Source organism: Phaseolus vulgaris, chromosome 1 (genome assembly GCF_000499845.2).
Source record: "Phaseolus vulgaris cultivar G19833 chromosome 1, P. vulgaris v2.0, whole genome shotgun sequence".
Taxonomy (NCBI): Eukaryota; Viridiplantae; Streptophyta; class Magnoliopsida; order Fabales; family Fabaceae; genus Phaseolus; species Phaseolus vulgaris.
The window spans coordinates 41,666,911-41,684,224 of record NC_023759.2 but is presented as its reverse complement, the minus strand read 5'-3'; the positions used below and the strand labels follow the sequence as shown (position 1 = coordinate 41,684,224).

Below are 17,314 nucleotides of genomic sequence, written 5' to 3'. Positions count from 1 at the left end.
GTGTTGACGTCAATGTCAACATGTGTCTTCTCACCAGCAGCACGTCTCAATGCAAGACGCTTCAATCTAGTAGGTCCTCTACTGCCTCGTCCAGATCGAGGTCTGTCTGGAGTCTGGTCGTCATCCATGTCTCTGTTAAAAAAATTAGGTAACAAACATTAGTTAATGTGCATCGAATTAAAATCATATAAAAATAATACAAAAAATTCTAAATGTTTATTTACATGTTACATGTGGGTTGAATGTTTATATGTAAATTCCTTCACTATGGTCTTTACGGGTTGCATGTACATCATCAAGTACATCGTCATCTTTATTAGTTATCATTGGTGTGAATGAACGAGTTTCGCCATATTCAATATCATCTATGGCTTCCCCTTGTTTTTTCCCGTGTAAAACGACATACCAATGTTCTGACGTAGGATCTTTCACATAGAAAACCTGAGATGCTTGTTGAACCATTATAAATAGCTCATCTCGATACCCTATCTTTCGAAAGTCCACTAGTGTGAATCCTGATTCATCAATTTTAACCCCACTTTTATTATCAACCCATTTACACTTGAAAACTGGAACGGAAAACTTAGTGTAGTCAATCTCCCATATCTCTTCTATAAACCCATAGTATGCCATTGATCCAAGTACTGGATTTGTATCTTTCGAAGTCGAAAACTGCATTGACTCGGCTTCAAGAGTAACACCAGAATTTTGAACTGTACTCTTTTCATCCAGGGACTTCGTGTAAAATATACAATTATTCACTTCGTACGCTGTACATGAGATGACATCAAACTTCAATCCAGCAGCCAACCAAGTCAAGGTCTCTGATGCCGTTGAATCCTTGAACACCTCATCTTTAAACCAAGGCATGAAAGTTCTATTATGTTCCATCAAGACCCATTTCTCTGCTTGTCTTGGGTTATTTGCCTTCACAATGGCTTTATGAGCTTCTATGTAAGGTACAACTTCATCTGTGTTATTCAATATGTACAAATGTGCTTGCAAGACTTCTGATCGGGATTTGCTTACAATATTCACACCACGTAAACATTTACTTGTAGAACGCCTGTGGTGCCATGAATTAGCTGGAACACCTATTGGATTTGCTTTTGTCATGTACTCTGAACAAAATTCAATACTTTCTTCAGCTATGTACCTTTCAATCATTGAAGCCTCTGGACGATAATGATTTTTCACATAACCTTTCAAAATTTTCATATACCGCTCAACAGGATACATCCATCTTAAGTACACTGGTTCACACAATCTAACCTCTCTTACCAGATGCACCACTAGATGAACCATGATGTCAAAAAAAGACGGAGGAAAAAACATTTCCAATTCACACAAGATAACAACAATTTCATTTTGAAGTTCATCTAGTTTTGAGGGATCAGTGACTTTACAACAGATGGAAGAGAAGAATGAGCACAAACGGGTTATGGTGTGTCTAACATTTTTTGGTAAGATCCCACGGATAGCTACCGGCAACAACTGTTGTATCAAGATGTGACAATCATGAGACTTCAACCCAATTAACTTCAAATCTTGCATTGACACTAGACTCTTCACATTTGAGGAATGTCCTTGTGGCACTTTCACACCCTTTAGACATTGACAAAAACTAATTTTTTCATCTTTTGACATTGTGTAACAGGCTGGGGGCAAATATGTACGCTTACCCATTTGTATGGGTGCCAACTCGCCGCGTATGTTCATCTCAATCAAATCTAAACGAGCATTTAGACCATCCTTCGTCTTCCCGTTAATGTTAAGAAGTGTACCAATTAAGCTATCACACACATTCTTCTCAACATGCATTACATCTATACAATGTCTGACTTCTAACCTCGACCAGTACGGAAGATCAAAGAAGATTGATTTCTTCTTCCAAATATTTGTCACAGATGACTTTTTTTTGGACTTGCCGAAGGTGTGGTCTATGTTATTTACCTTTTCGTAAACCTCAACACCGGTTAATGGAGTTGGTGGACCACTACCCTCTTGGTGTCCATTAAAGGCTTTTTTCAACCTCCGGTAAGGATGATGACTTCTAAGAAACCTCCGATGCCGAAGATATACTGTTTTCCTTCCATGTTTCAATTGTTGAGAAGCAGTGTCTTCTTCGCATATTGGACACGCTTTGTGACCCTTAACACTATAACCTGATAAGTTACCATATGCCGGAAAGTCATTGATGGTGCAAAATAACATGGCATGAAGCTTGAAAGTTTCATTAGCAAATCCGTCAAATACTTCGACACCCTGGTCCCACATTAACTTCAAATCTTCAATTAGGGGACTTAGATAAACATCAATATCATTCCCTGGTTGTTTCGGACCGGATATCATCATAGACAACATCATGTATTTTCGCTTCATGCACAATCCAGGAGGTAAGTTGTAAATAACTAGTAATATAGGCCATGAACTGTGATTTGTACTCATATTACCAAACGGATTCATTCCGTCTGTAGCTAAACCAAGTCGGATATTTCTTGATTCTTTACCAAATTCTGGAAAGTCATCATCAAATTTCTTCCATTGAATAGAATCAGCTGGATGTCGGTACATGCCATCGCATTTCCTCTCATCTGCATGCCATCTAAGATTCTTAGCATCGTCTGGGTTTGCAAACAAACGCTTCATCCTTGGAATGATGGGAAGATACCACATAACCTTCATTGGGGGTCCATGCTTTTCCATGTCATCAATAGAATCATCATCTTTTTGTTTCAACTTATAACGTGATAACCCACACCTCGGACAACTTTTCAATAATTCAAAATCTTTCCGGTATAATATACAATCATTAGGACATGCATGTATCTTTTTGTACTCCATACCCATTGGACAAAGAATCTTTTTTGCCTCGTAATTACGATTAGGTAGACTATTTCCCTCTGGAAGCATATCCTTCAACAGCTGGAGCAATTCTGTGAAGCTTTTATCAATCCATCCGTTTATTGCCTTCAAATTCATCAATCTTAACACCGCCGACAACCGTGTGAAGTTAGTTCATCAATCTTTACTATGACCGCAGTTGTAATTCATTTTAATTGATTTACAAATGCGGTCTTACCCTAGAACCGCATTTGTAAATCAATTTAATTACAAAAATGTCACCGCATTGTTTACAAATACGTTTAAACGCAAAGCCGCACTAAATAAATGGTCGTTGTTTTCAAATTTTGTACTAGTGACATTTACGATTTCTTTCAAATTAAATCGTATTTCATATGTAAGGTTTACTAAATTGTAAAATTAAAAAAAATCTACTTCTTTATTAAAAACTCAAAGTAAAATTATACCAGTTTAAAAAATATCCTATTTTTCTTATATATATGTTGGCAAATTTCATCAAATGATTTCATTTTATATACCTTTCAACTTCATATAAGCCGTGAGCTTCTCACTAAAGATACAACAATATCCCTTTTCACAATTTTATTCCTATATGATACCAATTATTTGTCTGAAAAGATACTTCCAGTAATTAAAAAAATAAACTATTAAATGTTTTGCTTCCGCAATTATATCAACAAATGTTACTTATGTTATTTAAATTCTTGAGTTAGGTTTTACAAGCAATTTTTTTTCACTGGAGCCTAAGTCAACTTTCATGTCTCTAATGTTATTTTTTTTTAAAATAATACAATATATATTGTCATGGCAAGGCATAATAAACATAAGCAAGAACACCATTTATTATTTGTAACAAAGTGTTATATATTTGAAAAACTATAGTGAGTATTAAATATACATAAGTATGACGGTTAATTAAAATCCATTTTCTTTTATAAAAACTTTATTGTTAGGTATTATTATGCAACTTTGACATTTCAGCTAGGCTGACACCTCAAGTAACAACAATAATTTGTCATCACATGAAAAAAAGTATTATTAAAAAAAAAATACAAAAATATGGAGAGACAGACCAAAACTCATATGTTAAAAAACGATATATAGGTAAACTATACATATTCATAAAGAATTCTAAGAACATACTAGATGAAAACCTATTATACCAATGAAATGATTCTCTATGGATAAATCCTAAATTAGTCAACTTATTTGCACACGCATTTCCTTCACGAAAAATACGAATAACCCTAAACCTAATTTTCCCACAGTAATTAAGACAAGTATTCAATCGATTACGAAACATTAGTCCTAGCATCAAACGCAATACAACCAAGGTAGAATCACATTCAAGCCAGACATTAGTAAGCCCCATCTTTTGAGCTTCCTCCATAGCATGTATAACTCCATAAAACTCACCAACTATAGCGGTCTGAACTTCAAGAAACACAGAGAAAACACCAATAAACTCCCCTGTACTCCCACGGAAAATACCTCCACAAGTAGTAAGATCATGATATCCCCAACAACCCCATCAATGTTAATTTTAACCCAACATGGTGAAGGAAATTTTCATCTAACAGAAAGAGGACGAAGAACTTTACCACTACAAGTATTAATATCAAAAGACTTAATCACGTTGAAATTTGCCATATCATTCTTCATTGAAGCTTTAGACGAATTTCCTACTACACAAAATAAATCTTTAATTATCGAAATAGCCCTATAAATGTCAATCTTATCCTGAAATCTAGCATAATTCCTCATAAGCCATATCATCCAAATAAAAAAAGTTATCACAACAAGCTTAATCAATTTAACCAAAGGACTACCATCAATCTTAATAAAAGAAAGAAGATTATCCTTATTAGAGAAATGAGAAGTAAGAGAAATCTGTCGAACCCAACTCCAAATATGTAAAGCATTAGAACATTCAAAAAATAAATGTTGAATAGATTCCTCATGCTTTTCACAGAGCGTACACATAGAACATATATGCAAACCTTTATTCTGAATATGTTGATATGTAGAAAGTTGCCCATGAAAAACTTTATAAAGTACTAGAGTTTTGGAAGACAGAATAGATGAAGACTAAATGAATTTACCCCAACCACAAAGAACTCGTGGTTCCAAGAAAAAAGTGATAGCCGATTTAAGAATGAAACGACCAGACTCATCTAGAATCCAATTAGGAATATCTTGTTCCTCCCTAACCATGATATGATTAAAAACATGAGGCATCTACTGTAAAGACAAGTGAATATTCCAATCACAACCTGTCCAAAACTGAGAGTTTGTATCTGGAATGTTGACACCATCAGATAACCCTGCAATATTTGCTAAAGAAGTAGTAGAACACCATTTATCATTCCAGAAATTAATAAAAGTACATGTACCAACCGTCCAAGAAGTATAATCAAGTATAGTAAAATAAAACTGTTTAATTTCAGATCAAAGAGATGAAATTAAGATCCATCTAAGCTAACATCAATTGATTATATAAACAACAACTTCCATGTCTTCAATGTCATTTGTTGGGAACACTAGTGCAGAAAAACAGTTCAACAACAACCTTACAACACTAGTTCAGAATTAAACATTGTTCATTAAAACACGATGACATTTTTTAAATTAAAACAAACCTATAGATAGCGGTTCACGGTAAAACCACTATTTATAGTTATGACACGTCGTCTATGAGCCTCACATAGACAACGGTTATCATAAAAGCACAATCTATTTTTTCGAATTTCAGCATAAATAACGGTTATTAGTAAGAATTATTATCTATGTGTTTTTTATTTTACCCTAACTAGAGTTTACCTTACTTACCCTCTCATCACTTTCGTTTTTGTTCTCTCCCGCGCTCTTGTCAACCTCGCTCTTTGTGCACCTTGCTTCTTTGGACCTTGCTTTCATTTCTCTTTGTAAGCTCTTATTTTATTCCTCGTTGTATGTTGTTCCTCCATTCCTCTATTCATCTCTTGCTCATATTTTATGAATACGTTACTTTATAGATTATTAGAGTAAAAAAAATTAATAATTAATTTTGGGATTTATAATTAAAATTATTTTAATTATATAATTAAGATTATTAAAATTTAATAATTAATATTAGGGTTTATAAATAGATTAATATGATTTTATAAAAATTTAGGATTTATAATTAATATTATTTTAGTTAATGATATAATTATTAATAATAAAATATAAATTAATATTAGGGTATTTAATTATTAATAAAGTATGACCACCGCACGATCAAATCTGTGTATAATATTTAAACGTCTAGTAACAATGTTTATTCTATTAATCAGGGCATGACGTGGATATAACATACTTAAAGGTCAATCTAGTGAAAATTATCAAAAGTTGACATGGTTGAACCTAAAAGTTTGTAATTTTCTGTATTCCTCTCTTCATTGTTTGTCAAAATATCAATATTAACTTTAAATTAAATTGTAGTGTAATAAACAACTGGGAGGGCATGAATGTGACTACTACGTTATGAATAGATGACTACCATTATATAAGAATATATATATTCAAAGAAATTGAGAGCATGTAATAATATTAGTTATTCTTTATAATAAAAATATATGTACTTTAACACTAATTTGAACTTATTTTGTATTGTAGTATTTTACAGATGCTCAACCACTACATTTAGAAGCAATGGACTATGTGAGAAATGCTTGGGCCACATACTTCATTAATTTCTATAATAACTTTATGATAGCTAATTAATAGTATACAGGTTTAAGTAATATACCATGCTTCTAATGTATAGGAAATTAGATAGATAGGAATATATATTGGTGTTTGTAATTTATTTATCAATATATATATATATATATAATTTGATTGTTTGAAAAAATGTGTATCTTTCTGAATTTGTATCTAGTTGGGTTTTTAAATGAACAGGTTAATAAGAGGAGAAAAACATATATAATAATTTAAACTAAAAAAATACCATAATAGATCGTAGTCTATACCCTTTTCTGGTATACTTTGACTTTATTTGTTGTGAACTATAGTTGATGGTTCGTCAAAATAATCGCCATCTATGGTGCCTTATAGACTACAGTTGTGAATTGTCATTATAAATCGAAAGTATAGATAGACTACGATTTGAAAATCGTTGTCTAAAAGCTTTAAAAGTCACTTTTTAAGAATTTTTTTGCACTAGTGGAATAATGCTTTGTTATCATTGATGTAAATGCATAAAGATATTATATGCATGATTTCTATTTGTTTACAAAGTGTTCATGTTGGATAAGTTATATTAAATAAGAGATTTACATTTCTATAGGTTTGGTAACTAACTAAACTTATGAGATTCGTCTAAACCAACTTAAGAGGAATCAATTGTATCTACAAACAACATATTTCTTACCTTTTTGAACCATCAATCATGTATCCATGTTGAGGTTTTCAAGAAACAAATGAAATTTTGGAATAAGAGCAAAAATTACAATAAACACAAAAAATGGTTAATATAGACTTGAGTTATTGTTTCTATTCTGAATTAGTGGGTAGATCATCAAACTTTTTAGTTGTGCTTGCAATTGAATCAGAAGCCTCAGATATTTCAGATGTTTCAGAATCACCATCTACATGTTAATCAAGATAATTGAACAAGAGTTAGTGTTACAAGTAAATAAACAAACAAAAAAAAATGTATACAATGAGCAACATAAGCAAACAAATTTAAAAGAATAAAAGGAAGTGAATATACCAAAGAGGGACTTGATGGATGGCTTCTTTACTTTCGAACTTTTCTTCCTTAATTCAGCTGCAAAGTAGGAGAAAAGATAAAACAAAATTAAAAAAATAATAATATTATCATGTAACACATTCTTTATATAGACATACACACCCATTCAAATTTTTATTTAATTTTCAATATGAATAATAAATTTGTGTTCTACATCACTTCTCGAAAATTCCTATAAATTCATTGGTATAAATTATTATTGACATACAACTTCAACATGTTTTAACAAAAGAAAAACATCGATAGATTAGATTAGCTTATAACTTCGTCAAGTCATGCATATGACAATATTATTTGAATACTTTACTTATATTTATTATTAAAGTGACAAATCATTATTGAGTTTTTTTATGTTTACATAAAAAGAAATCTGAGAGAAAGAAAAAAAAATTAAAATCAATGAAAAAATTTCTCTAGTTTAATAAATAAGTCCAAAAGAAAAATGAATTCAAATTTCGCTAACTTCACAAAAGCAGGAAAAAATATTAAAACAAAATTATTGTTATTTACTTTAATATAAATTTGAAGTGAGATTAATACTTTAAAATTATTAAAACTTCTCTCACCCAAAATAACACGACTTGGTCTCAACATCTACCGAAAGTTACATGTGTACATTTGAAAATAATATTTTCATTTATATTAGGATTTTCAAATTTCTAATATATTTCTCGCTATTATTTAGAATTAATATTATCATAAATTTGCAAATAGATATATAAATAGAAACAAAAATTAATTTCAAAAGTACACAGATGAAACAAAATAAAAATAAAAATAAAAATAAAATAAAAAATTATTCTAACGAACATTATCAACATTTAGAAGGAAATGTGCAAAAAAAAGACGTACTCATCCCAGGAACTTGATAGTCGTTGACAATTTCAAAGTTTTTGTATGTGTATCCCACAAAATTCAAGTCTTTAGATGAAAGCATCTGTACCATCAAATTAAATAGGTCAAATAAGAATGAAAACAGAAAAATGTGTAAGATAAATTAATAAATTAAAAGTTGTAAACACCAACATCAACTATATACATAAGGTAACAAAATATACCAAAATATATGGATAAATTTTTCCAAGAAGAAAGTGAGAGGAATAAACTTGAATTAGATAATTATACTATAACTTTTTTAAAAACACAATACTATTGTGTTTTAATATTTTTTTTATCAAAAAATGTGGTATTTATACTTAATTTTTATTATAATTCTCAAGAGAATTTTAAGAAAAATGTAAAAAATAATAAAATGTTGTAATACCTTCCTCCATGGACCGCCAGCTCTTGCTGATGATTGAGCCTGGTGGTCAGACTACAAAAGTGATAAAGATAGAATAAGAATAATTTATCAATGTGACTAACATTAAATCAATTGCAAACGTAGAATAAGAAATACTTTGAAACATTTTAAATACCTCATCAAACTTTTCAAAATTTTGAGTGTCTAACTCATCGTTGACCTCGGGAATAAATGCAGCTTCCATTTGATACAATCTTTCCCATTCAACACCATTGAAAAATGGATGAACCTAAAGAAACAACACAATAGGAAGGTAATTTTTATATCAAAAAGTCTACACAACATATTTAAGAATGTTGAAAATGACACACCATACAATACCTTTATTTCTTCTGCACCATTTGAGCCCAGTCTCTGGCTCACATTACATAAAAGCTTACTTATAAGATCTTTAGCTTCTATAGTTAACCTTGCTTCTTCAGGAAACTTTAAATGAGATCTCCAATTTACTATCTACACAAAATAGGGAGTTAGCTAAATGTATTGAGCAATACAACATATAAACTTGTTGAACTATCATCATCTTCATAATAGAGATGGTTAAAGTAAATCAAATAAAAAACATAACAATAGAATTAACTTGTAAATATTTTTATAATAATGTTACCTTCCTACATGTTGACATTGGATCATCAGAATAAAAAGGCGGATATCCCACCAACATTTCATACATAATAGCACCAAGTGACCACCTGGAAATTTTATCATGACAAACATCATTGTATCAAAATAAAACATCTAATTCACCAAATATACTAGAAAGTCTAAAGTAAACAAATTATGTTACTTGAAACATGTCTTAGAAAGAATCACTACTATTGAATGCAACAAAAATATGCTTGTGTGTTAGATGTGTCATAAAAGAAAAATGAAATTAATTTGAATCTTATCATTCACAAGCATATAACTCACCAATCACATTCCATTCCATAGCCTTTCTTTAATAAAACTTCTGGAGCAATATAGTCTGGTGTACCGACAGTAGAATAAGCCTGCAACATTTATACATTCACATTTACAAGCACACACATAAGAAAATCCACATAGTAGTTTTGAACTTACAAGTGTCCTCCTATTCTTTTGCCAATGTTGCAATTGTTCTTGTTGTGTGCGTCCAGATTCATCATTTTGTACAACTCCATTTGTATTTTGACCAGTGGAAAAATCCGTTTCTTCAAGTGTACTACAGTCTAATGGTTTACATAATCCAAAATCAGACAGTCTCAAGTGTCCATATTTATCAAGTAATAAGTTATCAGGCTTAATATCCCTGCAATGTGCCATATTATGAAGATCAGTTTATATAATGTAAAATCAACCCAAGTTATATCATATTTTAGCAATCACAATAATACTTACTCTTAAGAATGTTTTGTAGATCAATTTATTTTAGGTTGACTACCACCTAGGTCTACATGGTATAATTAACTATAACACAATAGTAGAATGCAAGATTAATACCTAGTAGATAACCAATTTCATACATACCTATGTATATAATTGCGTTTATGTATTGATTCAATAGCTAGAACTGTTTCTCCCACATAAAATCTGGCTTCATCTTCAGTCAAGGTATCCTTTCTCATGAGGAGAGTCATCATATCCCCACCAGGTAGATATTCCATAATAAGATATAAATACTCATCATCTTGGAAAGAACAATAAAGTTTAACTATGCAATTGCTGTCAACCTCTGCAAGGAGATTCCTCTCAGCTCTAACATGTTCTACCTAAAATAATTAACAAATTTAAAGTGTGATAACTCCATTAGCCTTTAACATGAAAATTAATCTTTTGTAAACTAACATATGTAGCTAGACAAATGATTGTCAACCTGGCCTCTACGAAGCATCTCTGATTTCTTTAGCTTTTTCATTGCATATACATGATCTGTAGCCTTTTCCTTACAAACTCTGACCTAAAACAATTTTAAGTTGTAGGTAAAAGTAGAATCATTGATGGTCATAAGCATAAATAGATTTAAAAACTAAGAAAACAAGTAGTAATCACATCACATTAACTTGTATCATACACAAAAAGCACAAACATACCTCCCCAAATGCACCTTTTCCAATCATGGTCAATAACTCAAAATCATCGACACCCATCTTATGTCTTTGAAGACGCATATATTCTGTTTCCTTTTTCTCTAAAAATTTAAGTAGGTTATTTTGATCTTCCTCAGATACATCAGCATCAGCCAACTTCTTTTCCAAGATGGTTCGACTGTAATATGTAAAGTATTAAAAGTGTTTCCAACATATTTGTTTATCCAACCATCATAACTCAAATTAATATCATACACAATATTTTTAACATAATTTAACTAAATAGTAAGAAAAAACTTATCACTCTTCAATTCATCTCAACTTACACTCCAAAGAAAATTCATGAAACTAATTAATATCCCACAATAATAATTAATACAACTCCACTAACTTACATGGATTGCATAGTTAGAATGTGTTGTATTAAGAACCACCAATTAAGATTTACGAAACATTCAAATAAGGATCACCTCCACCAAATTTGAGTCAAACAATATATTACATCTAGAGAAACCTTCTTGATTCTTCATCCTATTCGCATGTTTTCTTATTCAAACTTACACCCTATTTCACATCAACCAGGGTAGTTTGTCCAGAGTTATTAGAAATTAAAGCTAAACTAGGAACACCAATTAATATAATATCTCTTCTTGCACTACAACTAGTATACTAAGTAAACTATAATGCATTAATGGGAAAAAAAGAACATTTATTCTTAAAAATAGATGACAGAATACGCATTAACTCATTTAAAAATCTCACTAACAAGACTAAAATAAAATTATTAATATTAATGAAAAGTAACATACCGTTCTTTCCTTTCCTGAAGGTTCTTCATCTGTTCCTTATAGTGGTTTTCAATGTATTGTTTAGCTGCAGCAACCTTCTGCTTTGTGATATTGGAAAGAGTTGCATCGTCCATAGGCACGGTTGGAGCTTCGTTTCCACCATGAGTATCATCTTTCTTTCTAGTAGAGGCTCTTAATTTATCTCGTGGTTGAAATTTCTGTAACCAACTCCTTGCAGAATCCATTTCCCTCACCAATCACAGTTTCAACCGCTACCCAAAGCAATCATCACTCCTTTTCTTAATAACTTTCAATTCAACAAATTTCAACTATGACAAGCCTGCACATAATTTTTATATCAAATAGCGAAACCACAAGAAAGTAAAAAAATGGTCATAATTGAAGCTTTTGGGAAGGTACAAACGTAAGAAAAAAAAAACAACTCAGTTGAGTGAATCAATATTTGATGGATTAAAAGATTGGGAATGTGAAAAAGTTGAATTTGTTTGAAGAAGCTGATAATTCGGATTACCATCTAATTAATAGTTATAATTATGTAAAATTGGCAAGAGAGAGGATCCAATAATGTCGGGGTACATCATTATGACTTGGCTCCTATCATAACATCATATAATAATTATTATCACCACTTATTGTAAAAATATCACCTATTTTAGGAACTTCAACAAAATATTAAAATGTCAAAGAGTTCTTCAAATCTTAGTATTAAATATTCAAAGAGAACATTTTATTGAACAATAACACCTAAATGATCCTCTAAAATTATCTCACACTCTTTAAATACTTTATATATTTTTTTTTACATAATATATAAAAAATTGTGTTCACAAAGACATCATAATAGAAATTCCAAGGCTGTTTCTTCCTGCACCTCCCTATATTATTATTTCACCTTCATAAATTTTTATATTTCAAAAAATATCCCTCTGTAATATTTTGGATTACATAATCTAGAAGTTATTTTTCAAATTCGTAATTAGTTTCTGGATTACATAATCCGAAAGCTTTTTTTCAGATGCATGATTAATTTATGGATTATGTAATCCATAAATCTTTTTTAACTTATGGATTACATAATTTAGAAGTCTTTTTTCAAATGCGTGTCCGGATTACGTAATTCGGAAGCTACACTATAAGGGTCACACAAAAAAGATAAAAAAGTATTTTCATGTGTATGAGGGTGACAGAAGAACCTATGGAAGTGCAAGAAGAAACAATCAAATTCCAATCCCAACCACGGTAACATTACATGAATTATCCAACTCAAATAATTATCAAAATACAAGATTAAAGAGAATAGTGGGAGTGAGAAGACAAAAAAGAAAGTGTGAACATAAAGGGCTATTCCATATTAGGCTTCTTCTTCCTGCACCCCTACAATTTTCTTCCTGAACCCCCACAATTTTCTAAATTCTGAAAGTGACCTTAATCTTTTATTTGAAAAAGGACATTGTGGTTACCGGAAATAGGGATCTGAGAGTGTGCTACGGATTCATCAATCCGGAACTGAATATTTTTTTTTCCAGATGAGGGGGTGTTCTGAATCCGGAAGCCCAATTCTGTTACAGATTCGTGGATCCAGAATGCTTTTTTTGAATTACGGATTTATGAATCTGAAATGCATATTTCTGTTATGGATTGGTGGATCTGGAATTTTTTTTTGAATGATGGATTTTTGAATGTGAAATACATATTTTGAATTACGGATTGGTAGATCCAAAATTTTACGAGAAGTGTCAATCCGAAATATTTCCAGATTTCATAATCAATAATGCAAGAAAATAAATACAGTTCAAGTGAATTTTAGGATTTTTAAAAAATAATAGGGACAATTTAGTCTTTGCAAAACATTGTGGGGTGCAGAAAGAAAAGTGTAGGGGTGTAGGAAGAAACTGCCTCCATATTAGCAAAATGGCCCATAACCAATAAAAAGGGCCTTAACCTAAATGAAAGGCCCATTATCGTTGAAACAAAGCAACTGGTGTAGACCAGAAAACCTTAAAACCCTTTCCTCGCCTCCATCGCAGGTTTATTTCTTTACGTTCGGCTGAGTTTATTTTTGTTGTTGTTCATTCTCGATCAGGTATGTTTCTGATAACCCTAGACTGATTGTTGTTTCCAATTTCTGTTATCAACACGTGCTCTGGTTTCTAGCTTTATTGTTATCTGATTCGGTTTTTGCAGGGTTAAGTTATCAGTGACAATGTATCTTCAGTTTTACATAAACGACAATGGTGACAAAGTCTACACCACTAAGGTAAGTTTTGTATTTGGTTCTGAAGATTGTATTTATCAAACATTCAATAATGGAGCGACAATATTTATTCTCTCGTGTTTCTTTAACCCTCTTGACTCAATCTGAAATGAATCATTGAAAGGCTGTTTCAGCCCTAGCTCAGTTTAACGCACTGCTTCTTTTCCTATGTTTTAATTTCTTCGTGTTATGATTTCCTGCAATGAAATTGCATCCTCACGGGTTATTGGCAACAAGCCAAAATCTTGGTGGTTATCACTGTTTTGAAGTGTGTTGTTTTTCTTTTTTGCAGAAAGAGTCGCCGGTAGGGCTAGCTACACAATCTGCCCATCCAGGTATTTTGCTCTGCTTACTGCAGTTTCTTGACATATATGAGTTCTTTCTAATTATGCTATAATAATTGCTTGTGAATTCAAAAGAAAACCTATTGTCCCTCTCTGTGCAATTTCTTTGCAATTTCTGTGTTGATACTAAAATGCACTGTGGACCGTAACATTGTTATAGTTTGTATTTTTTTATTTGGGGGCTTTTTTTTCACTTCTCTTCTATTTGCGTAGATAATTTTCTGAAACGGGTTGGCTTGGATTCTATGGATTAATGGGTTTATTATTCTCATTGAAAATTGGGGTTTGTACCTAGGGCATTTGACAGTTTGTGTTTTAATTTTAGAGGATCTGCTCTGTCAACAACGACAGATAAAGGGTTTTGGCATTGCATTCAATCTGTGTTTCTTGGTGTTTATTAAAGAAATGCTTGTGTTTTCTCTGGCAGCTCGTCTTCTAGAGTTTAGTTGTTAAATTGGGATCAAGACTTTTCTTGGTTGTGTGGTAATTGCCTTTTTAGAGATCGTCTTTGTCAAATCCTTAGCGAGATTGGCATGCTTTGCTGCTTGATTTTGATCCTTGTTTTCTTTTGTCCCCTTTTCACCTTTTGGTCTTTTTTCCCTGAAGGATTTTTCATCTTTATAAGGGAAAAAAGTTAAAGGTGGAAAAAAAGTAACACCATCAGCCTCGTCGTTTTTCCGAAAGTGCCGAGTTATCTTGATATGCATGTTGGATGTAACATTGGATGAAAGTAATTGACTGAGAAACATATCATTGTGGCTGTTTGATTAAGAACTTCTATAGTGTGGAACTTGGTAGCATAGGGCTAATTTACTACAAAAAAATGTTTTCTATTTTGATTCATGTTTGTTACTTTTATTTAAAAAGCCACCTAGTACTTTGTTTCCTATTTTCAGCAGTCAAACAACTTATTATTTTCATTGCTCACTGTATAATATTTTAAAGATCTGCTTTTTGCACAGTTTGGATTTTGTCATTGGCATAAGGCATACTTGTCACTCTCAAATACATGTGAAATGTTATTTATAAATTATAATTCTCTCCATTTTCTGTACCTGTTTATGATTTTTGTGGTTTTCCCAAAATGCAGCTCGGTTTTCACCCGATGATAAATATTCGAGGCAGAGAGTTCTTCTGAAGAAGCGTTTTGGATTGTTACCAACCCAGCAGCCACCTCTAAAGTACTGACTGATTTTGAAGCTCCAATTTTTAAGTGTCTTTTCTGTGCTTAGCCGTGTTTTGTGTACTAGTGTAGTGCCGATGCCTGGTGTCTAGTGATTGAGCCATTTATATTGTTTTGAACCAATTATGTCAAATATGGCTCACGTATTACTTACTGTATTAGAATGAAGTTTCAAATGTTGAAATGCACTAAAGGATTTTGAGTTCTGTTGCAGTCAATTTAATATTGTAAAACAAATCATTTGTCTCAACGCATGGGGTGGTTGCCAGCTTTCAAAACGAGATAAAAGTGCAGCTAGATGAAACCAGCTACTTGAATCAACAAAGAACGAATGAAATTTTTATCTGTGCAAATATGTTTACACGTATTTTCCTTTTTCCAATTAAGAAACGTAAGAGAAAGAACTGAGTTATTATTAACACAGGTAATTTGATGGGGATAAATGAATTATAAAAACAGATATTAATGTATGTCAAGGGACTATATGCTTTTTAAAAAAAATTAATCTATACGTTGATGATACGATGAGAACGTGATAAGTTATATTATAAGTTTAATTTATATTTTCTTAACCTATTATGAGAAATTAAAAATATAATTTTAATTATGTTTTATTTATGCAATTATTTTTTTATTTATACAAATTTATGTAAGACTTAAATTATAATTAATATTTAAAAATATTTAAATAGTAGATATTTAGTTTTAATAAATAATATAATTTAAATTAATGGGTCATAATAGTTATTAATATAAATACGTATTACATAATATGTTTATTAAGAAGTTATTGGTAAATACTATTATTTAAATTAATATTAACAAAAATATTATCTATTTATATAGTTATTTTTTCGTGAAAATATAAACAAATTAACAAATTTTATGATATAAAATATTTGAATGATAAAATATTAATTATTAGTATTTTAATTTTCATTATAATTTGTATATACACTTCATACATTAAGAGTATACATAAAAAGATAACCTATTTTATTACATTGAACCTAATCCATCTCTCTTAAATTATATACTTTAACGTATAAATAAAACAAATAACAGCATAATATTGTCCTTTTAATATAACAAATAGTATATAATAATAAGATATGATAAATTATGGTATTATATCTTATTATATCCCAGTCTATTAAATGATTCTCCGAAAATCTGTATTACCCTTTTACAAACAATAAATTGTATGCGAGATTAGGAGAGTGACAACACACATGTGTTTGGTATTAATTCCCAAAGGCCTTAATTTCTTTTATCCTATTTTTTTTTAGAAGATTGAAATTAAAAATGTGATATACTTTTCATTTTTTTTTTATTTTATAGTGAAAAATTGTTAGTTTTTTTTAATTGTTTTAAAAGTTCACTTTTTTTTGAAGGATTCATTCTTTTAAATATTCATGTTGTTTAGAGGGTCATACTTTGTGATGACTATAACCCTAAGTAGCACAAATACTCACACGGACACGAAAATACGTACAATTTTTAAAATGTAGGATATGGGGACACAAATCTATATATTATATAATTATGAATTATATAAATTGACAATAAATATTTATGTGGACAAGTATGTTCTATATTATTTTTTTGAGTAGAAATATGTTTTTTATGACTGGTTCAAAATGATTTGTTTCTTATTTTTATAATCAGAATAAAAATTTATACAATAAGTTTGAGGTTTTAGAAAATTAATGTATTTTTCTTTTTTAAAATTAT

General features: G+C 30.7%; 2 protein-coding genes across 3 annotated transcripts; one reads left to right on the top strand and one right to left on the bottom strand.

The window, feature by feature from the left end:
* Positions 1-243: 243 nt before the first annotated feature.
* LOC137814302 (uncharacterized) lies at positions 244-12,292 on the bottom strand. 2 transcript variants are annotated; one of them, XM_068616958.1, is made up of 13 exons: positions 11,800-12,095; positions 10,994-11,168; positions 10,777-10,860; positions 10,431-10,672; positions 10,005-10,212; positions 9,855-9,934; positions 9,550-9,634; positions 9,264-9,395; positions 9,058-9,171; positions 8,904-8,954; positions 8,492-8,576; positions 7,599-7,657; positions 244-390 (listed from the first exon to the last, which is right to left on the bottom strand). In XM_068616958.1, the coding sequence occupies exons 1-13, from the start codon at positions 12,021-12,023 to the stop codon at positions 247-249; spliced, it is 1,683 nt and encodes a 560-aa protein (XP_068473059.1). In that variant the 5' UTR covers positions 12,024-12,095; the 3' UTR covers positions 244-246. The 2 variants fall into 2 exon arrangements, with proteins under 2 accessions (XP_068473059.1, XP_068473058.1); XM_068616957.1 differs by lacking the exon at positions 244-390 and adding an exon at positions 7,045-7,475 and having other exon boundaries at positions 7,601-7,657; positions 11,800-12,292.
* A 1,460-nt stretch (positions 12,293-13,752) lies between these two features.
* LOC137814301 (H/ACA ribonucleoprotein complex subunit 3-like protein) lies at positions 13,753-15,830 on the top strand. Its single transcript, XM_068616956.1, has 4 exons — positions 13,753-13,882; positions 13,984-14,056; positions 14,346-14,388; positions 15,488-15,830. The coding sequence occupies exons 2-4, from the start codon at positions 14,003-14,005 to the stop codon at positions 15,583-15,585; spliced, it is 195 nt and encodes a 64-aa protein (XP_068473057.1). The 5' UTR covers positions 13,753-13,882; positions 13,984-14,002; the 3' UTR covers positions 15,586-15,830.
* The last annotated feature ends 1,484 nt before the right edge of the window (positions 15,831-17,314 follow it).

Excerpts from the sequence above, each read along its gene's own strand:
- LOC137814302 (XM_068616958.1), bottom strand. The coding sequence starts at position 12,023 with ATGGATTCTGCAAGGAGTTGGTTACAGAAATTTCAACCACGAGATAAA. Across the intron at positions 9,172-9,263 it reads ATGGTGCAGAAGAAATAAAG|GTTCATCCATTTTTCAATGG; the intron begins GTATTGTATGGT and ends TTGTTTCTTTAG. Across the intron at positions 8,577-8,903 it reads CTGGCGGTCCATGGAGGAAG|ATGCTTTCATCTAAAGACTT; the intron begins GTATTACAACAT and ends TTGATGGTACAG.
- LOC137814301 (XM_068616956.1), top strand. The coding sequence starts at position 14,003 with ATGTATCTTCAGTTTTACATAAACGACAATGGTGACAAAGTCTACACC. Across the intron at positions 14,057-14,345 it reads ACAAAGTCTACACCACTAAG|AAAGAGTCGCCGGTAGGGCT; the intron begins GTAAGTTTTGTA and ends TCTTTTTTGCAG. Across the intron at positions 14,389-15,487 it reads TACACAATCTGCCCATCCAG|CTCGGTTTTCACCCGATGAT; the intron begins GTATTTTGCTCT and ends CCCAAAATGCAG.